The sequence below is a fragment of the Saccopteryx bilineata genome, chromosome 6, assembly GCF_036850765.1.
Source record: "Saccopteryx bilineata isolate mSacBil1 chromosome 6, mSacBil1_pri_phased_curated, whole genome shotgun sequence".
NCBI lineage: Eukaryota > Metazoa > Chordata > Mammalia > Chiroptera > Emballonuridae > Saccopteryx > Saccopteryx bilineata.
Window position 1 is genome coordinate 119,004,321 of NC_089495.1, and position 26,674 is coordinate 119,030,994.

The following is a 26,674-nucleotide window of genomic DNA, read 5'->3' on the forward strand; positions in this document are numbered from 1 at the left end:
GGCCTCTGCCTCAAGTGCTAGAATGGCTCCAGTTACAACAGAGCAACACCCCAGATGGGCACAGCATTGCCCCCTTGTGGGCATGCCTGGTGGATCCCAGTCAGGTGCATGCAGGAGTCTTGTCTCTGCCTCCTTGCTTCTCACTTCAGAAAAATACAAATAAATAAGCTAATAAGTTTGTTTTCAAAGGCAAAAAAAAAAAAGAATATGAATAGCATCAGTAATCTTGAAAATGAAGAATAAAGTGGGAGATATCACACTTCGTAATATCAAGTTATACTACTACAAGGCCATTGTAATCAAACAGCATGGTACTGGTGTAAGAACAGGCATACAGATCAATGGAACAGAACAGAGAACCCACAAATGAATACATGCCTTTATGGTCAATTAATATTTGACAAAGGAGGTAAGAGCATACAATGGAGTAAAGACAGTCTCTTTAATAAATGGTGTTGGGAAAATTGGACAGGTACATGCAAAAAATGAACTAGACCACCAACTTACACCATTCACAAAAATAAACTCAAAGTGGATAAAAACTTAAATGTAAATTGTGAATCCATAAACATCTTGGAAGAATACATAGGCAGTAAACTGTCCGATATATCTTGCATTGAAATATTTTTGCTGATTTATCTCCATGGGCAAGTGAAATAAAGGACAAGGTAAACAAATGGTACTATATCCAACTAAAAGGCTTTTGTACAGCAAAAGACACCGTGACCAAAATGAAAAGACAACCCACACAATGGGAGAACATATTCAGCAATACGTCTGACAAGGGGTTAATAACCAAAATTTATAAAGAACTTCTAAAACTCAACACCAGGAAGGTAAATAATCCAATTAAAAATGGGCAACAGATTGAACAAACACTTCTCCAAAGAGGATATACAAATGGCAAATAGGCATATGAAAAAATGCTCAACATCACTAATCATCAGAGAAATGCAAATTGAAACGACAATGGGTTATCACCTCACACCTGTCAGATAGGCACTCATTAACAAATCAACACAATAAGTGCTGGTGAGGGTGTGGGGAAAAGGGAACCCTCCTGCAGTGCTTGTGCAAATGCAGACTTGTGCAGCCACTGTGGTAAACAATATGGCATTTCTTCAAAGAATTAAAAATGAAACTGCCTTTTGACCCTGTTATCCCACTATTAGGAATATATCCTAAGATTACCAAATCACTGATTCAAAAGAAGATATGTACTCCCATGTTTATTGCAGCATTGTTTACAATAGCCATGATCTGGAAACAGCCCAAGTGTCCATCAGTGGATGAGTGAATTAAAAAGCAGTGGTACATATACACTGGAATGTTTATGTACAAATAGAATGCTATACAGCCATGAAAAATGAAACATTACCTTTTGCGATGGCATAGATGGACTTGGAGACTATTATGCTAACTGAAATAAGGCAGGCAGAGAAAGACAAATATCATATGATCTCACTTATGTGTGGAAACTAAGGAACAAAGTGAACTGAGGAACAAAACAGGCAGAGGTGGGGTCACAGGGTCCAGAGGGACAGCTGTCATAGGGAAGGGGGATGAGGCAATGGGATCAGAGAAGGTGAAGGGATTAGTGAAACTATATAAACCTAACACAGGGATACAGATGACAGGAAAACAAATTCCAAAGGGAAGCAGAAAGGGATTTAGGAGTAGCAAAAGGGGTATAAATAGGGACATGGGTGTGGGGGGTAAGGGTGTGATATTCAGTGGGATGCTTGAATGCATGTGAACAAAATAAATTAAAATTAATAAAAATTTAAATAAAAGAACAGTACAATTTGATAAATTATCTCTAAAATGAAGTCTGAAAGGCATGTACTATTTCCATTTTTTCCTTAAGTGATAATAGGTGGCACTAACCCATTCATCAGTTTCTAATTCTCTTGCAGTGACTTAACTGAGCTTTTCTGGGGCAACTCCTCAGGCAGGAGTTTTCTATCTGTAGTCCCAGAGATAAGATGTGCTAAATAACCCTACTAAAAAATGGTGTGTCATATTATTCTCACTATGTTCTCCAGAGAAAATCAGAAAGTGGAAAACATATACTTAAATAAGTAAAAATAATTTTTTAATGATTTTTTGAAAAGTTCTAATATTTTTTTAGTTCAGTATATTAACCTATTAATTTAAGAATTTCATTTAGAAACCCAGTCTATGAAATTAAAAAATGTCTTGTATTGAGAAGGATCCAAGATGGCTATGTAGTAGGCAGAAGCTACACTCACCTCCCCCCAGCACCAAATCAGATTTACAACTAAATTGTAAATCAATCAGTCTAAATGACCAACCAATTGAAGGCTAGCAAAACAGAAATATTATAACTAAGTATTTACAGAGGAATTTGCAGGGAGACTGGTAGAAAGGTCAAAGACCCAGAAGGGGCTGGCCCTGCACCCACATGTAGTGGTTGAGAATCTATATAGAAGCAAAGATATCTTAACTTTACACTATGCTAACTCAGAGCACCAGAGTTGGAAAAAAGAGTCTGCATAACATCTGGCAGTGATAATCAGTGGGTATTCTGTCCTTCAGTTTGAGAGACAGGAATCTTCTACAAACCTAGGAGCTCTCTTAAAGGGCTAGTGTTCAGAATCTTGTTCTCAGCCACTCATGAGGGGCTCAGTAGAGGGAAAGTGAGTCAGGGCAAACTGGATCATACTAAAAAGATCTGTGTGCTGTGTCCCCAAGAAGAAATGTGCAGGGTCAGAATCTGAGGTCCTTGTACTGAGTCCTTATTCTATACCACACATGGACACCATCTTCCAAGGGTGAGGACTCCTAATCTTGTAGAACCAGCCTTAGGAGTGCACTAGCCCAGTCCTCCAACTACCAGCAACAGTGCCCTGTGAGCTAGTTTCCTGCAGAAAGGTCTGCTGGATGCACCCAGCCAGGGACCTTCGGAACATTCTTTTTCTTAAGAGTTATATGTGAATCCAGAGCAAGGAATATTTGTCCCCTACTTTGTGCTGCCAGCACCCATCCCTTAACGGAAGACCCACCTGTCCTGTCCTTCCAACTTTTGGTGGCACTGCCCTGATGAGCTCAAGTGCTGGAGAGGGATTAGCTGGCTGGCCCAAGTGAGACCTTTGGTGCACATTTCTTCTTGAGGAGATCCTGTCGGGAACTCAGACAGATATTTACTTGTATTGTTTCAAAGCAGGGACCATTTTTCACCCACTGCATACCACCAATGCTGGTCCCCCAAAGAGAGACCCACCTGTCTATTTTTTTTTGACTCCTGGTTGCTCCACCCTGCAGAGTTCCTGTCTTGCTGATGGGTTGGCTGGCCGCACCCAGCATGAACTAGCATTGAACTCTTTCTTGGGGAGCTCTGGTCAGAAAATCAGACAGAGACTAAGTGGTATGGTTCTGGAGTAAGAGCCAGTTTCCCCCCACTGAGTGTGTGATCACACTACTCTTAAACAGGAGATCCACGAGGCCTGTTCTGTTGATCTTATTTGCCCTAATCTATCAAACTTGCACATTGTGGGAGAGACTGCAGATGGCAGCCAACCTGTGCCCACTCTACTGACTTTCTTTAGAAGGACTTAAAGAAAGTAGAGGTAGCCTCAGGAGGTGGTGGTACAGCAGAGAGGTGAAGGCGGATCTTGGGATTCACCAGGCCTTTTACTATTCTGCTCTCTAGGCTAAGAGCTGGTGGAAATCAATCTTTGTACACAGCTTGGCCCCTCCCACTCACACATATGCCAATACAAGTAGCCACAAACTTTGGATTGCTTGGTAGCTCCAGACTGGTAGCCTAAGATCAGCTACAGGTAGTGTCTGATATGAACTTTCACCAGAGTCTCTCCCAAGTAGACCCAGAACCAACACAACCAGTGGTAAGCTTTAAACCACATCAGAACATGACTTAACTAGCCACAAAATGGCATACCCAGAAGGAAATTCCAGCAGGCCCCAGACCCTGCTGGGCCAAACTCTGCTTAGAGGACAGAGATTCATACACTGTGGTTGGGTTCACTTAGCTACCTACAATGGAACTCCCATAAGGATGTCAGCTGATTTCTCAACAAATACATTTCAGGACAGAAGGGATTGACATGAAATATTCAAAATGATGAAAAGCAAGGAACTATAGCCAAGACTACTTTAGCCAGCAAGGCTATTAGTTAAAACTGAAGGTGAAATAAAGAGCTTCTAGACAATAAAAAGCTAACGTTAAATACCACAAAACAAGTATCATAAAAATGTTAAAGTGTCTTACTTAAAAAAAATAAATAAGCCCTGGCCGGTTGGCTCAGCGGTAGAGCGTCGGCCTAGCGTGCGGAGGACCCGGGTTCGATTCCCGGCCAGGGCACACAGGAGAAGCGCCCATTTGCTTCTCCACCCCTCCGCCGCGCTTTCCTCTCTGTCTCTCTCTTCCCCTCCCGCAGCCAAGGCTCCATTGGAGCAGAGATGGCCCGGGCGCTGGGGATGGCTCTGTGGCCTCTGCCTCAGGCGCTAGAGTGGCTCTGGTCGCAATATGGTGACGCCCAGGATGGGCAGAGCATCGCCCCCTGGTGGGCAGAGCGTCGCCCCTGGTGGGCGTGCCAGGTGGATCCCGGTCGGGCGCATGCGGGAGTCTGTCTGACTGTCTCTCCCCGTTTCCAGCTTCAGAAAAATGGAAAAAAAAATAATAAATAAATAAATAAAGAAGAACATAGATATGAAGAAAAAATGAAAATAAATGTGTCCATCAATAATTACTCAATATAAATAGACTAAATGCTCTAATGAAAAGATGTAGGGTAGCTGAACAGATAAGAAAACAAGACCCATATATGTGTTGTCTACTACAAGAGTCCTACCTCAGAATAAAAGATACACACAGACTGAAAGTAAGTAGATGAAAAATGATATTTCATGAAAATGGAAACAGGCAAACAAAAATGTGGAGTAGCAATACTTCTATCAGACAAAACAGCCTTCAAAACAAAGATCATAAAGAAACAAAGAAGGTCACTACATAATACTAAAGGGATTTATTTAACAGGAGGATATAATCCTTGTAAACATATATGCATCTGACATACAAACACCTAAATATATAAAGAAAATCTTGGGCATAAAGAGAGGGATCAATAGTAATACAGTTATAGTAAGGGATTTTAACATCTTATTAAAATAAATAGACAGATATTCCAGACAAAGAAAGTCAACAAGGATACAGCAACCTTAAATGTCACACAGCACCAGATAGATTTAATTGATATTTTCAGAGCATTGCATGGCAAAGCAGCAGAATATATAATTTTTTTTTCAAGGGCACATGGAACAGTCTCTAGAGCAGGCCAAATGTTAGGACACAAAACAAGTCCTAATAAAGTCAAGGAGACTGAAATCATATCAAGTATCTTCTCTGACCAAAATAGTATGAAGCTAGAATTCAACTACAATATAAAAAAAAAAACCTGAAAAACACATAAAGACATGGAGGCTTAATAACATGTTACTAAACAATAGATGTGTAAACAATGAGATCAAGGAAGAAATAAAAATTTACCTGAAGACAAATGAGAATAAACACAGAACACAAAATTTATGAGACATAGCAAAAGCAGTCCTAATTTATGGGCTTACCTCAAAAAAACAAAAAAAACCCTCAAATAAACAATTTAAACTTACAACTATATAAACTAGGGAAAAAAAGAAACAAAGAAGAAAGGAAATAATAAAGATTAGAATGGAAATAAATGAAATAGAGTGTTAAAAAATACAAAAGACCAGTGAAACCAAGAGTTGGTACTTTGAAAAAAATAATAAACAAGTTCAATAAACTTTTAACTAGACTTATCAAGAAAAAAGGAGAGAAAACCCAAATACATAAATCAAAATGAAAGAAGGAAAGTAACAATTGACAGCAAAGAAATGCAAAGAATTCTAAGAAAATGTTATGAATAACTATAAGCCCACAAATTGTACAACCTGGAAGAAATAAATAGACATTCTTAGTTGACATAGTTAGTTCTGGAAGTTCCAGCCATAATACCAGGCAAGAAGAAGAAATAAAAGACATCCAAATAAGCAAGGAAGAAATAAAACTGTTATGATTTGCAGATGACATGACACTCATATACAGAACCTTAAAGAATCCACCAAACAACTATGGAGCTGATAAATAAATAGAGTATCAGGATACAAAATTAATATCAGATATTATTTGCATTTTTATATACCAATAATGAACTATCAGAAAAAGAAAAAGAAATAACAAAACAACCCTATTTATTATTGCATAAAAAATATGGTACCAAAGAATAAATTTAGTCTAGGAGATAAAAACCTATACTGCAAATATTATAAGATACTGAAGGAAAAAAATGAAGAAGATACAAATAAGTACAAGCATATACCATTTTAATGGATAGGAAGAATTAAGATTATTGAAATGTCCATACTACTCGAAGAAATCTATAGACTTAATGCAATTCTTATCAAAATGCTATTTTCACAGAAATAAAAAAAATAATCCAAAAACTTATATGGAACCACCAAATACCCTGTATAGACACAGCAATCTTGAGAAAGAAGAACTAAGTGGGAAGTATCACACTACTTGATATCAAACTATAGGCAAAGGCCATAGCAATAAAAAAGAGCATGATACTGGCATAAAAACAACATATAGATCAATGGAACAGAATTTAAAAGTCCCAAAATAAACCCATGCTTTTATGGTCAATTAATATTTGACAAAGGAGGCAAGAATATATTTACAATGAGGTAAAGATAGTCTCTTCAATAAATGATGTTGGGAAATTTGGACAGGCATATGCCCTCCCCCAAGTAAAATTAAATTAAACTACCTTCTTACACCATGTAAAAGAATAAACTCAAAATACATTAAAGACTTACATTAAAAAAAAAAAGACTGAAGTATAAGACTTCAAACCATAACAATTTCAGAAGAAAACATAGGCAGTAAAATCTTTGACATTTTTGCTAGCGATATATTTTTTCTGATATATCTCCTAGGTCAAGGGAAACAAAAGAAAAAATAAACCAATGAAACACTTCAAACTCAAAAGTTTCTGCCCAGCAAAGAAAACCATCAAAAGAATGAAAAGGCCCTGGCCGGTTGGCTCAGCAGTAGAGCGTCAGCCTGGCATGCAGGAGTCCCGGGTTCGATTCCCGGCCAGGGCACACAGGAGAAGTGCCCATCTGCTTCTCCACCCCTCCCCCTCTCCTTCCTCTCTATCTCTCCCTTCCCCTCCTGAAGCCAAGGCTCCATTGGAGCAAAGTTGGCCCAGGCGCTGAGGATGGCTCTGTGGCCTCTCCTCAGGTGCTAGAATGGCTCTGGTTGCAACAGAGCGATGCCCCAGATGGGCAAAGCATCGCCCCCTGGTGGGCATGCCGGGTGGATCTTGGTCAGGCACATGCCAGAGTCTGTCTGACTGCCTCCCCATTTCCAACTTCAGAAAAATACAACAACAACAAAGAATGAAAAGACAACCTTCTGAATGGGAGAACATATTTGTGAATGATATATCTGATAGAGGGTTAATAACAAAAATTTTAAATAACTTATGCAAGTCAACACCAAAAACAAACAAAGATGTGGAAAACACCTGAAGAGATACTTCTCTAAGGAAGACACACAGATAACCAATAGACATAAGAAAAGTTGCCCCAAGTCACTAATCATCAGAGAAATGAAAATCAAACCACAATGAGATACCATCTCACACCTGTCAGAATGGTTCTCAGAAAAATATCAACAACTAATAAGTGTTGGTAAGTATGTAGAGAAAAAGAAACCCTATTGCACTGTTGGTGGGAATGCAGATTGGTGCAGCCACAATGAAAAACATTAAGGAGATTTCTCAAATAATTAAAATTAAATTTACCAAAGATTCCACTTCTAGGAATATATCCATAGAAATCCAAAACTTGAAATCAAAAGAATATATACACCCTATGTTCATTGCAGCATTATTTACAATAGCCAAAATATGGAACCAGCTCAAGTGGCCATCGATAAATGAGTAAATAAAATAGTTTTGGTATATATATACAATGGAATATTACTTGGCCATTAAAAAAGTTGAATAATACCTTTTGCAACAGTGTGGATGGACCTAGAATTTATTATGTTAATAAAGCACACAGAGAAAGACAAATACCATATGATTTCACTGATTTTTGGAATCTAATGAACAAAATAAGCCAATAAATAAAAGAGAAACACTCAGAAATGTAAAATAGACTGACAGTTGTCAGAGAATATGGGGGGTGGGAGGTTGGATAAAAAAGGTAAAGAAATTAAGCAGTAAAATGTTTAGTTTCAGAATAGTCACAGAGATGTAGATTATAACGTAGTCAATAATATCATGACAAACACACTTGGGGCCAGGTGGGTTCTGAAGCAGCAGGTGGGCCACTCTGTGAAGTACATGACTGTCTAACCACTTTGCAGTGCACCTGATGCTAATACAGAACAATATTAAATGTAAACTGTAATTGAACAATTAAAAAATAAATAAAAATAAAATTTTCTTAGTAATTAAACACTTTGTGGGAAGATACTGCATTAATATCTTTTTACTTTAATTAAGTAATCTGGACCTTTTGAGCTGCAATAGAAATGGTGGTTCTGTTTTAGTTTAAAATGCTGATCTACAATAGATGCCAGTGCTTTTTTTTGTTTTTAAAAGGCATTTTTAATTAAAGCTACAAGCTATAAATTTTTGTTAAAATTGAGACCCCAATGATTCTGGTACACATTAAAGTTTAAGAACCAGTGTTATAAAACCAAGAAGGGTTTTTGCTGATAAAATGAGATGAAGCAAAAAATTAAACAATGAGTAATGTCAAACACCAAACGCTATGCTATGTTTTATATTTTATTATTGCATTCCCAATAGGCTGCCTCTGTGGTAGGATTTTCATTGTTTCCCAGAGAGAAACCATTTCTTGCTAAATTTTCTTCCCACAATAAAGGGTTTGCTCAATAAAGCATTTCTAGTTCATAAAACCTGCTTTATGCTACCATCCATAAAAAATTCCAAATGAAAGGTTAATTTACCAGGAACGAATCTTCCAGAGAAGAAAATCCAAAGCTGTTTTCTTTTTTTTCTTTAAGAATGAATTAACTTTTTCTTGTTGTTGTGGACAAGACCCACCGGGAGTGAGGACAATGGAGACGCAGAGATCCGACTCCAGGACCAGGTTCAGTGACGCAGATCCATTTTATTCAGGAAGTAAAATAGCTTATATACATGGGTTCATTCTACAGGGTGTTACAGCGTGTTCTTCATAGCCCATGGCTGAAAAGATCAGGGAGCTGCGTGGTTGGCACTGAGTCACTTCCTTATAGCAGGTGAGCTCCCTCCTGTGTGTGCCCAGGAGGGTTCCGGGAGCTGCATCTTTCTCACAGCATTGTATCAGGCACAGCTGTTAAGAATGTGCTCTGCACTCCACCCACACGTTGTATCAGTATTACTCAGAAGACATAAATAGCAAGATAAAATCACCAATGATGGGGTCCTAGAGAAGACCAATGTGACTGAAGAACAAAAGAGGAGATGAGCAGCAGTGTGACAGGGAGGCAGCTGTTAGGTGACATGAGTCAGTAAAAGAACCACCATGGGAAGGTTACAAAAGAGATGCCTCATGAAAGCAAAAACTCTACCTAGAGTTTAGTTTCAATGGTCTGCTTAAAAAATGTGGCTTAAACAGAGGCAAGTTGGGATGATAGCAGAAGGTAAGCCAGGCTGTTAAACAATAACTATGAGATACAGGAATCTAAGAGGCAATGGAAAACAGTGGTGAGATCTGCAAAAGCTGTTGAGAAAAACCCAAAAGGTGAATACACCGTGTGGAAGGTATTGTGGCATGGCCATGAGACTTTTCAGGGAAAAGAGAAGGCAGTGAAAAGCACATTAGAGTGGCAGACAAAAGACTCAGCAGTTTTTTCCCCCCAGCTCTCACCAAGGGACCCTGTAACACTAGGCAAGGTAAACAAGTTCTCTTGTAAAGGAAATGTGGGGCTGAGTGATTTCTAAAGTCCCTTTGAAGTGTACTGTGATATTTTAAGCCATGTCTTGGTTATACAGATTGTCATCTTTTTATTAATGGATACATGTATATCTTCTTGTCTTCATGTCTGCATAAAAAGCTATCAGGAAGATTATCCAAATTGAAAGGAATACACAGCAAATCAATCACTTTTTGACATTATTTTCTCCTTTAACTCCTTTATTAATACTAGAATCTTCCTATATACTTTATATTTACCTTATTTTTCTTGCCAATAATATATATTATTTATTTCCATCTAAAATATAAATATGTAAAACTCAACTAAAAGAATGCAAAATAACAGCCCTGGCTGGTTGGCTCAGTCATAGAGCATCGGCCCGGCGTGTGGAAGTCCCCAGTTTGACTTCCGGTCAGGGCACACAGAAGAAGTGACCATCTGCTTCTTCACCCTCCCCCATCCCTCACTCTTTCTCTCTCTTCTCCTCTTGCAGCCATGGCTCAAATGGTTCAAGAAAAGTTGGCCCTGGGAGCTGAGGATGGCTCCATGGTCTCTCCTCAGATACTAAAATAGCTCAGTTGCCAAGCAACAGAGCAGTGGCCCCAGACAGGTAGAGCATCACCTGGTCCGGGGCTTGCCGAGTGAATCCTGTTCAGGGTACATGTGGGAGTCTAGCTCTGCCTCCCCGACTCTCAATTAAAAAAAGAGAGAGAGAATGCAAAATAAAATACTATATCTGCCTTATTCTGGAAATGCATTCTAGGTAAAGAGTAAGTTTATAGCATGGAGAGGAATTAGGCTGGTGCTGCCCAGAACCTTCGCTTGGCAGAGAAGAGGCAGGATGGAGAGCAGGTTGAGACTGGAACAGAGACCCATCTCACAACATTGATTTAGTTTGTCATAAATTCCCAAGGCAAAAAAGTATCAAAAAGGTTAGTAAAATTAACATGACTACAAAAAAAAGAAAAGAAAAAAAAAAGAAATAAGAAATGGTTATACAACACAATTGTGAATTATCTTTCTGTGTACCACCTGGGATCAAAATATTTAAATTTAGAGAAAGAGGCATAAAATACTTTTTTTTTCAAGCCCAGCAATGTATTGGAAAAGAAATCTTTTTAACTTTACCTTTTCCCTCTGACAGGAGTGAATCATTGCTTTCATAGGAAAGCCCGTTAATGGTAAGCTTTTCTTTGCACCTAAGAAACGGAGGTAACCTATTCCTGACAATGCATCAACAGTGGGGCCATTCTCTGGGTAGGGACGGGAGAGTTGGGAGTCTCATTCTTAGAATGATTCTCCAGGATTCTGGGGGCAGCACACTCACATTTTTTAAAAATATTGGAGCAGAACCTTAAATCTTCTTACAAATTTTGTGGCATCTTAATACACAAACCTCCCACCTCTGTGACCTATAATTAATGTATTAAAGACAAATTTGTTTTATGTGTGGCCTTTATATGGGGGCTCAGAAATTCTTTTTGAAATCAAAATACTCCTATGACAGCACAAGATAGTATAATTCACTAATATCTTTTTAGGGATTAAATAAATTTCTCATAAATTTAAAATAAAAGTTGGGGAAAAGAACAAATATAATTTGATGTGGACAGGAATAAGCCAGAGTTGGCTTCTTTGAAAGTTTCCCTGTTTATCTCAAATAAAACATTATTTCTTGCACTGTTTTCATAGCATCTTGTATGTAATTATAATGTCAAATATATTCTATAACATGCATTATAGTAATATGTTCTCATATCTGCATCTCTCATATTAGAAACATAAAAACCGTATCTTTCTAACTCATCTCACCCCCATTGCCTAGCTCAGTTACTGGCATGTAGAGCACATGCAGCAATTTCCTATTAAATCCAAACCATTACACTTATTTTATAACTACCTGTTTTTATTAATAATTTGAACTCGGCCCTGGCCAGTTGGCTCAGTGGTAAAGCGTCGGCCTGGCGTGCAAGAGTTCCGGGTTTGATTCCCGGCCAGGGCACACAGGAGAAGCACCCATTTGCTTCTCCACCCCTCCCCCTCTCCTTCCTCTCTGTCTCTCTCTTCCCCTCCCGCAGCCGAGGCTCCATTGGAGCAAAGATGGCCCGAGCGCTGGAGATGGCTCTGTGGCCTCTGCCTCAGGCGCTAGAGTGGCTCTGGTCACAACATAGCAATGCCCTGGATGGGCAGAGCATCGCCCCCTGGTGAGCAGAGCGTTGCCCCTGGTGGGCATGCTGGGTGGATCCCGGTCGGGCACATGCGGGAGTCTGTCTGACTGTCCCCGTTTCCAGCTTCAGAAAAGTAAAAAAATAATAATAAATAATAATAATAATAATAATTTGAACTCATTTTTAAACAGAGAAATTAGTTATTTAGAGTAAAATATTTTAAATTGTTCTAGAATCAGTGATAAAGTCTATAAATTATGATGAGGATTGCAGTGTAAGGTGACATCATAATCTGAATTTGTTTCCAAGGTCAGATATATGCCCAAACTTTAGTTCTAGTTTATGAAGTAACAGCTTAGGAGAAAGAATACATATGCCTCTCTATATTTATATCTCTGTTGCTCTAGTCTTTTTCCAGTCAATTTCTCTTTAGAATTAAAATTATTACTGAGATTACATAAATATCAAGGCCACTTTCAGTAGGAAAAAAACATTTGATGCTGATAACAATGCTTTGGGCAATGAAGTTTAGAAGTAAGAAGGAACATTAGGTCATAATTAGCAGTCATAAACAATATATATTAAATAAAATTAAAAACAAATTATAATTTTTAAATTAAATAACTAACATTGCTTGATATTTTTAATATAAAGGCATATTAGAATATTTCCCAAAGCAATTTCTCTAGGTTAAAGTGATTAATGAATGTTTTAGTGTAATGTATTTTATAAATAAAAGTACTAATTCCCAAAACATCACTATAAGAACTTTAAAAATTAGGATATGACATGTGGAATCAATGAGGAGTGACATGTCCCATGTCAATGGTTTGATGGGAACCAAGATCTAAGTCCATGTATTTTCTACTGGAATTGCCTAACTCTTGCTTTCTAGTAGGAATAAATTTTTTAAAGGAAATATATTCCAATATAAGAGGAGCATGTTTGAGCAGTTCTAACATTTTTTTACAAACACAGCTTCTTGGCATTTAATATGATTGAGAGTAGAAGTAAAACGTTAGGCCACTAAACATATTCTGAAATTACTGTGATTGAATATAACACAGAATTTTTTTTTAGTTATAATATTCATCCAATCATTTAATGGAGAAAACTTTATCAAGCATAATATGTTCTTGAAGCAGCTTATGTTAGGCACTAAGAGGGGATGAAAACATACTCCTTCAATTACAATCCAGAGAGAAAAATAAAAAAAGTAATTCTACAAATAACTGGGGCTCTAATTCTATAAAGATGTAGAAATGAAGGTACTAAGAGAGAATGCTCAGTGTCCTCAGCCTTGATGGGTGGGGTCAAAAAGAGGCCTGTGTAAAGTGTGGCTCCTATTAAAATAACAGTGATGGCCCTCAATGTAGAAAATGGTTTTGTGAAAAAGTCATAGTTACTCAGTGTCTTAGATAAGGTAGTTCACCAAATGTAATCAGTAGAACAAAATGGCTAAAAATGCAAAAATATTCAATAAAAAATACAAATACATTTAAATACACAATTAAAAGAAAGAGTAATACTAACATGCTGTGTTCTTACCCCTATTGTTCCAAAACTTTCTGGCTTTCTTCTCATCTTTTTCTTGCACAGATGTGTCCATATCCATTTAATCAGGTACCAGAGAGATTTGGGGCTTGGGATGACGTTGAAGGGAGTTGGCAGCGTACCTCCTTCTTCGAAATAACTCATCCAAAGCTTTGTTCTAGCAAATTTCCATTCTATATCTGCATGGTCCTGAATAGAAGAACATGACAACTGCTGACAGGTTTCTTAATTAATATGGTTAGATAAAACCTCAGGAGCCGGTAACCTGACTTTGTGTGACTCTTGGAACATTAATTAAATGGCTCATGAAAGCAGTGCTGCTTCCTGGCGATAGTCAGGCAAACGTTTCAGATGGTGGCTTACCTAGGGAAGGAGTCACAGCTCTCTTGCCCCTTTTCATCCTTCCCTCTTCCATCAAACAGACATCTAAAATAAGTCCGTGTGAAAGAGACTACAGTAATTAGTTATGCCTTGAAAATGGATCTTTATTTTTTGCACAGTAGACTTCCGTTAGCTCAGTTTCAATAGATCTGGCCAAAAATAGTGCTTTTGTTTTACCCAAGCAGTTGAACCCCTACCTATGTGAATATCACCTGCATGGGTGCTTATGGCTTAGCCTCCTGGTGTTTCCAGAAAAAGCCGTATTTGATACATTTCCATGTGAATAATTATTGTGCACCTTTAGGCAACAGGCATAAACTCAGAGAGAAGTTCCTCACATAGAGTAAGGACTCTGACACAACACCGAACCTGGACATAACCCTGGCCAAATGGCACCAGATAGGGGTATGGCTGGTGGTTGCCCACAAGCCTGAAGTTATCCCCCACCATCATTTATTAATCATTCTATTTTATTTATCTCCTGGGAAAACTTAGTAACAACTGTGGCAATTAGTTAGAGAACAGTCAGTCTCCTCTTAAATCAGCCATGCATTGATTTCGCAGAAATTCTGGGAAGTAGAAAGTGCTAGAAACAAGGCATATATACAGTTAAAAAATTCAAAATAATTAACACATTAATATGATTTTAAAAACTCAGATTTTAGAGTAGGTTAATTAATAGTTTAGGCACTGTACAAATTGTGCTTTCAACCTTTCCACAGGAATCACTGTATCTAGAAATTGCATGGCCTCCATTGTTGCTTAGCAAATTTCTGCAGAGGTCTCAAACTTGCGGCCCGCGGGCCGCATGCGGCCTGCCCACCAATTTTGTGCGGCCCGCAGACTGGCCCGCAGATTAATCCACGAAGTTTGATTAGTCTGCGGGCCGCACAAAATTGGTGGGCGGGCCGCATGGCAACGAGTTTGAGATCCCTGGTCTAAGGGATCAGTCACTATATGGAAGCACACAAGCTAGTTTCTCTCCCATTTTCCTCTCTATTTAGAGAGCAGTCAGTCTCTGTTCTGCTTGTTCCACTCCTCTAGTTCTCTCTCCTTGTCTTTCTTTCTAAAAACCTTACAGATTCTAACTGAATGAAGAAACATATAAAAGTATAACATATTATTTGCTGTAATCATGATGAATGGGACCCAGGGGAATTGACTTAAAGTAATAAAAAGTCAGTCACGTAGAGCAAGTATTGGGCTGTGAGTAGCTTCTGCTACACCTGATTCTCATGGAGTCAGAATTTAAGGATTATCTTCATCTCATTATGTTCTTTTTACTATTACCACAAAGAAGACTGTGCTTGGTTTCTGGTTTGGTATTCTGAGAGTCTAAATAAAGTCTCTAGTGGTTATAAAAACTGGGAGAGAAAAGTTCTAGGCTGGTGACAACTAAAAACAACCTTCTGCTACCCACCTTGTAACTTAGTCAATATTTAATATGTCACTTAGGTATCTCATCTCGTAGGACCCTACCCTAATTGCCATCATCCTCAGCTGCCTCTCACCCCCACACATTCTCAAATCCCTTTTCTCGATATTATAATGACTACTTATCTTGCCCCTACTACATTACATTTTTCTTGAGGGCAGGGACTTCATTAAACTGTGTAGCCCTAAAAACAAGCATATACCTGGTATATAGTAGATACACAATAAATATCTGATCAAAGAACAATTGAGTGAGAAATAGGTTTTAGATGTGGTCTGCATGATTGCTTTTGACTTTTAACAATTAAACTCTCCTCCTCTTTTATACATTTCCCTAAATCTCTGAGGTAAGACTAGCAGGGCAATAGAGAAAGCCCTCAAGGGAAAAGCTGATATTCTGGGATAGGTGAACATAAAATATTTCGCATGTTCATGCTCCAAAGGAGGCATCATGAGAGGATGCTGGGAGGGCACCTGGCTCAGCTGCTGGGTACCCGTTTTCCTTTCAGGTGGATATAGTGTTTGGCTAAACAAAAATAAAGATTAGAGGCTCATTTTTAATTCTGTTAGAAGGAGCCTAGGAAGACACACTTCACAAAGATGCAAAAAGTAAATGTCGCACTATTCTTGAATAGTGTTCTCTTGATGAACTCGGTACATTTAATGTTTTATAGAATACAAAGTGCATATACAGCTTCTCTGTCTATAGCTTTATAATTAGAGGCTTCCCAAAGTTTTTGAAGAGGCAGTGTAGAATAGAATACAGGTTGTGGCCATGTGTCGCCTAGAGGGATACAGAAGTTCTGAAGCAGATATATAGGGACTATGTGAAACTTTTCAGATCTGTAAGATGCTTATTTTTGTGTGTGTGTAACAGAGACAGAGAGACAGGAAGGGAGAGAGATGAGAATCATCAATTCTTCGTTGAAGCTCCTTTATTGTTCATTGATTGCTTTCTCATATGTGCCTTGACCTGGGGGCTACAGCAGAGCAAGTGACCCCTTGCTCAAGCCAGTGACCTTGGGTTCAAGCTGCTAAGCTGTGCTCAAACCAGATGAGCCCGCACTCAAGCCGGCGACCTCAGGGTTTGAAATCTGGGTCCTCAGCATCCCAGTCTGATGCTCTATTCACTGCGCCACTGCCTGGACAGGCTGTAAGGTGCTTATTAATGAAGCCCCACAAATTTAGCTATTCACATGCAAATCCTAGGACCCAAGTCTATCTAAATAAGACTCTATTAGATTGTGAATCAGCAACTAAAAATCATTTATTCTTAATATACTGTTTTCCATCTGGGACAGGTTTAAGTAAAATTCAAAATGTTGTTTCTTAAAATAACAATAACACTCAAGTTTTAGCAATAGTTCCCAAGATGCAATATAATGGTAGCTATTTATGGAGAAAATGAACATCTTATAATTATCCTTATAAAATAATAATGTCTAAGGTATAAACATTAAAGACTTAAAAAACCATATTTCATTCCAGTATGACTTACTTTGTTATTATTGCTATTGGCTATAGAAATATATCACAAGCATATAAATTCAAGGGGATAAAATGGCTTTGTCTTCCTTGTTTGTTGATGTATTTTTAGTTTCAAGAAAAGTACAAATAAGAATTTGTAGAATGAGTGGTTAAATAAATCAAATTAACTGTTTGGATTTCAGAATTTTAAATAAGCACATATAGTATTGTATATTCTGCTATGGAATTCAGGGTTTTACCTAATATTGCTTTTACTAAGCTTTAAGAAACTGAAAATCTTGGGGCTTTTTCTCTCAGACTCCCCTCTGGACTATCTTTTGTATCTTGTCAAGCTGAACTGAGTTTGCTTGTATCAAGATTATAGGTTAAACGGACAGAGATAATGCCAAGTCCAAAGGGCACTGCATGGAGAAAAGTTGCCTGTTTATAATTCATACCTCAACTATTGCATGTCATTGCCCATGCCTCCCTGGCAAGATAAATTTAGTTTATTTTATAATCATTTGTGATATGATAACACTAAATTAGTATATATCTAGATATGGTGAATGCTGCTTAGAAACTTAAAACTATCCTTTTATATTATACTTCTGTCTTATAAGTAGCCAATTACAAACTTTATTTCCAATAAGATAGAGTATAGCTTAGAACACATTTTCTGGAAAATATTGAATTAAAATGAAATTATTCAACTTACAGCAATAAGTTGGTAAGAATTATTCATCATAGCTATTAACATGTTGAGTAGGACAACCAGAGAGATGACATTGTACGTCCCAAACATGGTGGCACCAACAAACTCAGTGAATTCATGCTGTGCTTTAACATTGGTCACATATAAATTGATGAGACCAAATATCGACCAAAACAGAGACTGGAGTGTCTCAAATAACCTGGAATAAAGATAAAATGACACTAATAGCTATATAAATAAAACCAGTATACAATAAGATATTACAATAGAATATAAATGTTATGATGTACATTTGATTAATTTAAAAATACATATCCTCTTCTGGGTATCTACTTGAAATTTTTGAAAATATTTTTTTGCAAAGATACATGCACCCTTATGTTCATTGCAACATTATTCATGGTGGCCAAGACATGAAAACAACCAAAGTGTCCTTCAATAGAGGACCAGATAAAGAAGATATGGGACATATATACACTGTGAAGTATGTACTGAGTTATACATAAAGATGAAATATAAAGATAAACCTAAACAATCAGATTTCTTCTCTAAAGAAAGTTTACCTTAAAAATATCAAGAGAGTGTGTTAGTTGCCAAAAAGGACTGAAATGACAGGAGGTAAGATGTAGGGTCAGGATCACTGGAATTATGAGAAGCCAAAGGTTTGAGACAGTGCAAACTAAGAAGTAGAGAGTTGAGGATGAAAAAGCCAGGTAACAAGGAACCACCAAGAAGAATAAACATAGACTAGCTGCATCATGTCAACATTGGTTCTCAGAGTCATGTCCCGCAGACCACTCCTGCTTTCTTCTGAATTTGCTCTAAATTCTAGCCTTGCTAAAATCATACAATCCTGTGTATGAGTGTTATAAGAAAACCCCTGTTACTTGAAATAATTCATGAGTTATTGGTCTTTATAAACAGGAGAGTCTAACTAAGGATGACTTAACTGGAGTTTAAGATTTATTTTCTCAAATGGATTGCATTTTTAAAAAAGCAGACTAATATTTTTAAATTATGGGATATGATATTTAATTGTGTTTATTGGTTTAGTTTGCTCGAGCTGTTAGAGCTATTCAGCAATGGGACAGATTATCATAAAGTGGTAAGGGCGCTGAGCTGGTTAAATTTGCTCAGTGTGTGATTTACCAGCAGAAATATGTATTATGTGGAAGTTAACCATGTATTCTCAAAGGACAGCCCAGATGTCAGATTCTAACAATATCAGGGAGAGTTTAATCTGATTCATTGGCCCTGGACAAAGGCCACTAAAAGTTATTTTCTGAAATATTTCTCTGGAAAAAGTAAATTTGACCCAAGGACATGAGTTGTTTATTTTAGTAACTTCAAGAACAATTTCTAAAATTTGTAGTCCTGTTTTTGGATTCTGTCTAAATACTGTATATTCTCACTATGCATATACAAGTATAATTTACCTGGTTTTCCCCAACAACAGCAGCAGTTCGGAAAAAGGTTCAGGTGATATAACATAAACAAACAATAAAATGTTGCCACCTAATTGCCATGACAGTTGCTTTTTCAAATGTTCAAGTAAAAAGTGACGTAGAATAAATGTTATGGTTGAATACTAATTTCTTCCTATGTAAGAAGTACTACAGTACAGAACATTAGCAAGCTCTTAGTCAAAATATTTATTTACATTTTTGTTGAACTTTGAAAAGAAGAAAATTCAAAATAGTGATATTTTATGATTAATTCTGTATTTCATTCTTGTTATTTTTTTCCTTTTTTCAAAAGAATAAATAGAATATGAGGTTTGCTGAATAGTTCCACTTAACTAATTGTGTTTATTGGTTTATTTACTTTATAGATGACTTAAAACCTCAGTAGCAAGACATTGGTGTTTATTATACTTTTATATATGATTTTAAAAAAATTAATGAGTTAATATTTTGAAGCCATTGCTCTAGAAATGTTCTTATAATTAGCAATTCCCAAATCTGTTGATAGCAGTATTTCCCATAGACTGAAGAATCAGTAGCTACATCTCAGACCACCTTTATTTGATTACCATTTTCCAAATTCTATGGTAGAATACAGAGAAAAAGCTTCCAGGGTAATGCCATGGTTATTAAATGACACAGCATAAAACTTTAGTTGAAGGCTAAAAACTGGTCATTTCTATAGGTTGATGTTATAGTAGTACCTTTCTAAAAATAACATTTTGTGTCTTGTTCTTTGAAGACATTTATCAATTGCTGTGTTTAAAAATTAGCTTGTTTCCTAGTTCAGTACTTACAACTAGAGATAGTGAGCAAGTAAAATGGTAATGCGCTCGATAGTTGAGATTTTCTTTTATCTCTTGACACTTAAAATGATGAGGAAACATGAATTAATATAAGACATATCTGTATGTGTCTTGTTTATAAGGAATAACAAAATTAAAACAATGTATGACTTCAGTTAGCCAGTTCCAATTAGGAGGAATACAGCTCCAATAAACATTAGAAGGTTTTTCTTATTGACACAACTGTTACAAAACCTGTGTCTTTCTTCATAGAAATGTCTCTTATCCAGAGACTGCTAGTTTAAAATTGTATGTAGAATAACTTTCGTGACTAACCATTAGTTTCTTTTCATAAATGTGTAGTTCTTCCCATGTTAAAGGGATGATAGGGAGCAGTGTCTGTCTGCTGGTGGGAAATGCAGGGAGAGATGCAGAAGGTAGAACTCAGTCTGTGCTTACAGTCAGAAGTGGATCAGAAAAGCATCCCAGAAAAGGTTCATATCAGGTAGGCTTTGGAAAACAATAACATTTTGCCAAATGAGATAGCAGAATAAGGGCATTGTGGAGTGAGAGTAGAATATGACATATTTGGGAATTAGTAACACATTAGAAAATGTTGAAGAGTAAAGAATAATGAGGGAATGGAGAAAGATGAAAACTGAAGAAGAAGCAAGAGGCAGGTCACTGAAGAACCTGGTCAGCTACATTAAACACTTTACCCCATCCAGTAAGATATGAGAAACCATTTTGATATTTTAAACAAGGGAGTGAGGAGATTTTGGTTTACAAAGATTATTCAGGCAACAAGAAGAAAGACATATGACCAAAGGCAAAGCCAAAAGGCATGAAAACTTAGATTTATGCATGAAAAATGAGAAAGAGAAGGTAGCACCAAGATAACAGAGAGCAGGAATGGACATATAGTGACTGACTGTGTGGGGAGGATGTAGGGGGCAGGGAGATCCAATAGAAGCTATTGATTTATGTTAATAAGTAGGCTGTGGTATCATTCACTGAAAGGAAGTTGAGGAGGAGGAAGAACATATTTTGAGAGGGACTCCAATGAGTTTTGATTTGGTTTACATTTTTAGGAGATACACATGGAGAGGTAGTTAAAAGACCGTTGGACCTAGAAACCTGAGGCATCTGTGCTAGTGATATGAATATAGACACTGTGCCAAATCCATAATCATAGGTGAGTTTTCAAAGAGATATTGTATAAGGTTTGAGATAGTGATAAGGCAGACTACTATTTAAAAGCAATAACTGAAATATATTTATTAGAAGAAAGTAGAAAAGACTAAAACAAGAGATGAAATACAAAAGCAGAGTAACATATAATTAAAAGAGGACAAGATTTCAAAAGGAAAGTATTGCTAATTAAAAATCATGTTGAATGAGAAGAGAGAAAAAAAGGGGGAAATAATAAATTATTACTGTTTTTTTTTGTGGGGTGTTTTACCCTTTTTTTTTTCTTTTTATTCTTTATTAATTCTAATTAGTGCTATCAATAAGACCACCCTCAGATGCCGATAAGAAAGAGGAAATCGAATATTATGGATACAAAAGAAAGAGAGGTAACACAAATAGATGTGGAAAAATCTATGGAGAAAAGACTTAACATATTGGAAGCCTTGGAGCTAAATGACAGAGAATTTAAAATAGAAATCTTAAAAATACTCAGAGATATACAAGAAAACACAGAAAGGCAATATAGGGAGATCAGAAAACAACTCAATGAACACAAAGAATATATTACCAAGGAAATTGAAACTATAAAAACAAATCAAACAGAAATGAAAAACTCAATTCACGAGCTGAAAAACGAGGTAACAAGCTTAGCTAACAGAACAGCCCAGATTGAAGATAGGATTAGTGAAATAGAAGACAAACAACTTGAGGCACAACAGAGAGAAGAAGAAAGAGACTCAAAAATAATAAAAAATGAGAAAGCCCTACAGGAATTGTCTGACTCCATCAGAAAGAATAACATAAGAATAATAGGTATATCAGAGGGAGAAGAGAAAGAAAATGGAATGGAGAATATACTCAAACAAATAATAGACGAGAACTTCCCAAGCCTGTGGAAGGAACTAAAGCCTCAAATTCAAGAAGCAAACAGAACACCACGTTTTCTTAACCCCAACAAACCCACTCCAAGGCACATCATAATAAAGATGACACAAACCAATGACAAAGAAAAAATTCTCAAGGCAGCCAGGGAAAAGAAGAGTACAACATATAAAGGAAGGCCTATTAGATTATCATCAGATTTCTCAGCAGAAACTCTACAAGCTAGAAGAGAGTGGACCCCAATATTTAAAACCCTGAAAGAGAGGAACTTTCAGCCAAGAATACTATACCCATCAAAGCTATCCTTCAAGTATGAAGGAGATATAAAAACATTCACAAATACAGAAAAGATGAGAGAATTTATCAACAGAAAGCCCCCACTCCAGGAAATACTAAGGGGGGTTTTCCAACCAGATTCAAAGAACAAAAGAAAACAACACCACAAGTAACAGCTCCACCAAGAACGCAATAAAACCAAACTTAAACTGTGACAACAAAGGAAAAAAAGGGAGGAGAGGATGGAGATTAACAGTAGCAAAGGATGATGAAGTGCAGAAATACTTATAAGATAGGGTACTACAATGAATATGGTAGGTACCCTTTTCATTACTTAATGGTAACCACCCTTAAAAAAACCACCACAAAAACACTTGACTTAAAAAAGGTAGCAACAGAGGAAAGAAGTATGGAACACAAACAAACAAAAACAAATGATAGAAAAACAAAAGAGAAGAATCAAACTAGATACAAAACTAACAGAAAGCAATTTATAAAATGGCAGTAGGGAACCCACAAGTGTAAATAATTACACTAAATGTAAATGGATTAAACTTACCAATAAAAAGACACAGAGTAGCAGAATGGATTAAAAAAGAAAATCCAACTATATGCTGCCTACAAGAAACACATCTAAGCAACAAGGATAAAAACAAATTCAAAGTGAAAGGCTGGAAAATAATACTCCAAGCAAACAACACCCAAAAAAAAGCAGGTGTAGCAATACTCATATCTAATAATGCTGACTACAAGACAGAAAAAGTACTCAGAGACAAAAATGGTCATTTCATAATGATTAAGGGGAAGTTGAATCAAGAAGACATAACAATCCTTAATATATATGCACCAAACCAAGGAGCACCAAAATATATAAGACAGCTACTTATTGACCTTAAAACAAAAACTAACAAAAATACAATCATACTTGGAGACCTCAATACACCGCTGACGGCTCTAGATCGGTCATTCAAACAGAGAAGCAATAAAGATATAGTGGCCTTAAATGAAATACTAGAACACCTGGATATGATAGACATCTACAGGACACTTCATCCCAAAGCGACAGAGTATACATTTTTCTCTAGTGTACATGGAACATTCTCAAGAATTGACCATATGTTGGGCCACAAAAACAACATCAGCAAATTCAAAAAAATTGAAATTGTACCAAGCATATTTTCTGATCATAAAGCCTTGAAACTAGAATTCAACTGCAAAAAAGAGGGGGAAAAACCCACAAAAATGTGGAAACTAAACAACATACTTCTAAAAAATGAATGGGTCAAAGAAGAAATAAGCGCAGAGATCAAAAGATATATACAGACAAATGAAAATGAAAATACGACATATCAGAAGCTATGGGATGCAGCAAAAGCAGTAATAAGAGGAAAGTTCATATCACTTCAGGCCTATATGAACAAACAAGAGAGAGCCGAAGTAAACCACTTAACTTCACACCTTAAGGAACTGCAAAAAGAAGAACAAAGACAACCCAAAACCAGCCGAAGAAAGGAGATAATAAAAATCAGAGCAGAAATAAATGAAATAGAGAACAGAAAAACTATAGAAAAAATCAATAAAACAAGGAGCTGGTTCTTTGAAAAGATCAACAAAATTGACAAACCCTTGGCAAGACTCACCAAGGAAAAAAGACACAGGACTCAAATAAATAAAATCCAAAATGAAAGAGGAGAGATCACCACAGACATCATAGAAATACAAAGAATTATTGTAGAATACTATGAAAAATTATATGCCACCAAATACAACAATCTAGAAGAAATGGATAAATTCCTAGAACAATACAACCTTCCTAGACTGAGTCATGAAGAAGCAGAAAGCCTAAACAGACCAATCAGCAGGGAGGAAATAGAAAAAACTATTAAAAATCTCCCCAAAAATAAAAGTCCAGGCCCAGACGGTTATACTAGTGAATTCTATCAAACATTCAAAGAAGACTTGGTTCCTATTCTACTCAAAGTCTTCCAAAAAATTGAAGAAGAAGCAATACTTCCAAACACATTTTATGAGGCCAACATAACCCTCATACCAAAACCTGGCAAGGATGGCACAAAGAAAGAAAACTACAGACCAATATCTCTAATGAATACAGATGCTAAAATACTAAACAAAATACTGGCAAACCAAATACAACAACATATTAAAAAAATAATACATCATGATCAAGTGGGATTCATCCCAGAATCTCAAGGATGGTTCAACATACGCAAAATGGTTAACGTAATACACCATATCAACAAAACAAAGAACAAAAACCACATGATCTTATCAATAGATGCAGAAAAGGCTTTTGATAAAATACAACACAATTTTATGTTTAAGACTCTCAACAAAATGGGTATAGAAGGAAAATATCTCAACATGATAAAGGCCATATATGATAAACCATCAGCCAACATCCTATTAAACGGCATAAAACTGAGGACTTTCTACCTTAAATCAGGAACAAGACAGGGTTGTCCACTCTCTCCATTCTTATTCAACGTGGTGCTAGAAGTTCTGGCCAGAGCAATCAGACAAGACAAAGAAATAAAAGGCATCCATATCGGAAAAGAAGAAGTAAAGCTATCACTTTTTGCTGATGATATGATCCTATACATCGAAAACCCGAAGGACTCCACAAAAAGATTATTAGAAACAATAAACCAATACAGTAAGGTCGCAGGATACAAAATTAACATACAAAAGTCCATAGCCTTTCTATATGCCAACAATGAAGTATTAGAAAACGAACTCAAAAAAATAATCCCCTTCACGATTGCAACAAAAAAAATAAAATACCTAGGAATAAACATAACAAAGAACGTAAAGGACCTATATAATGAAAATTACAAAGCATTGTTAAGGGAAATCGAAAAAGATACAATGAGATGGAAAAATATTCCTTGTTCTTGGATAGGAAGAACAAATATAATCAAAATGGCCATATTACCCAAAGCAATATACAAATTTAATGCAATTCCCATCAAAATCCCTATGAGATTTTTTAAAGAAATGGAACAAAAAGTCATCAGATTTATATGGAACTATAAAAAACCCCGAATAGCCAAAACAATCCTAAGGAAAAAGAATGAAGCTGGGGGCATTACAATACCTGACTTTAAACTATATTATAGGGCCACGATAATCAAAACAGCATGGTATTGGCAAAAAAATAGACACTCAGACCAATGGAACAGAATAGAAAGCCCAGAAATAAAACCACATATATATGGTCAAATAATCTTTGATAAAGGGGCCAACAACACACAATGGAGAAAAGAAAGCCTCTTCAACAAATGGTGTTGGGAAAACTGGAAAGCCACATGCAAAAGAATGAAACTCGACTACAGCCTGTCCCCGTGTACTAAAATTAATTCAAAATGGATCAAAGACCTAAATATAAGACCTGAAACAATAAAGTACATAGAAGAAGACATAGGTACTAAAATCATGGACCTGGGTTTTAAAGAACATTTTATGAACTTGACTCCAATGGCAAGAGAAGTGAAGGCAAAGATAAATGAATGGGACTACATCAGAATTAAAAGTTTTTGCTCAGCAAGAGAAACTGATAACAAAATAAACAGACAGCCAACTATATGGGAAATGATATTTTCAAACGACAGCTCAGATAAGGGCCTAATATCCAAAATTTACAAAGAACTCATAAAACTCAACAACAAACAAACAAACAATCCAATAAAAAAATGGGAAGAGGACATGAACAGACACTTCTCCCAGGAAGAGATACAAATGGCCAACAGATATATGAAAAGATGCTCAGCTTCATTAGTTATTAGAGAAATGCAAATCAAAACTACAATGAGATACCACCTCACTCCTGTTAGATTAGCTATTATCAACAAGACGGGTAATAGCAAATGTTGGAGAGGCTGTGGAGAAAAAGGAACCCTCATTCACTGTTGGTGGGACTGTAAAGTAGTACAACCATTATGGAGGAAAGTATGGTGGTTCCTCAAAAAACTGCAAATAGAACTACCTTATGACCCAGCAATCCCTCTACTGGGTATATACCCCAAAACCTCAGAAACATTGATACGTGAAGACACATGTAGCCCCATGTTCATTGCAGCACTGTTCACAGTGGCCAAGACATGGAAACAACCAAAAAGCCCTTCAATAGAAGACTGGATAAAGAAGATGTGGCACATATACACTATGGAATACTACTCAGCCATAAGAAATGATGACATCAGATCATTTACAGCAAAATGGTGGGATCTTGATAACATTATAAGGAGTGAAATAAGCAAATCAGAAAAAAACAAGAACTACATGATTCCATACATTGGTGGAACATAAAAATGAGACTAAGAGACATGGACAAG

At 36.7% G+C, this 26,674-nt stretch overlaps 1 protein-coding gene across 2 annotated transcripts in view; it reads right to left on the reverse strand.

Moving 5' to 3' along the window:
* TRPC4 (transient receptor potential cation channel subfamily C member 4) overlaps positions 1-26,674 on the reverse strand; it is a 270,133-nt gene that overhangs the window by 50,471 nt on the left and 192,988 nt on the right. For both annotated transcript variants that reach the window (XM_066234980.1, XM_066234979.1), the window contains exons 7-8: positions 17,729-17,924; positions 13,723-13,917 (exon numbers count right to left, since the gene is read on the reverse strand). In XM_066234980.1, the coding sequence (XP_066091077.1) occupies positions 13,723-13,917; positions 17,729-17,924 (391 nt within the window). The remainder of the gene's footprint in view (positions 1-13,722; positions 13,918-17,728; positions 17,925-26,674) is intronic.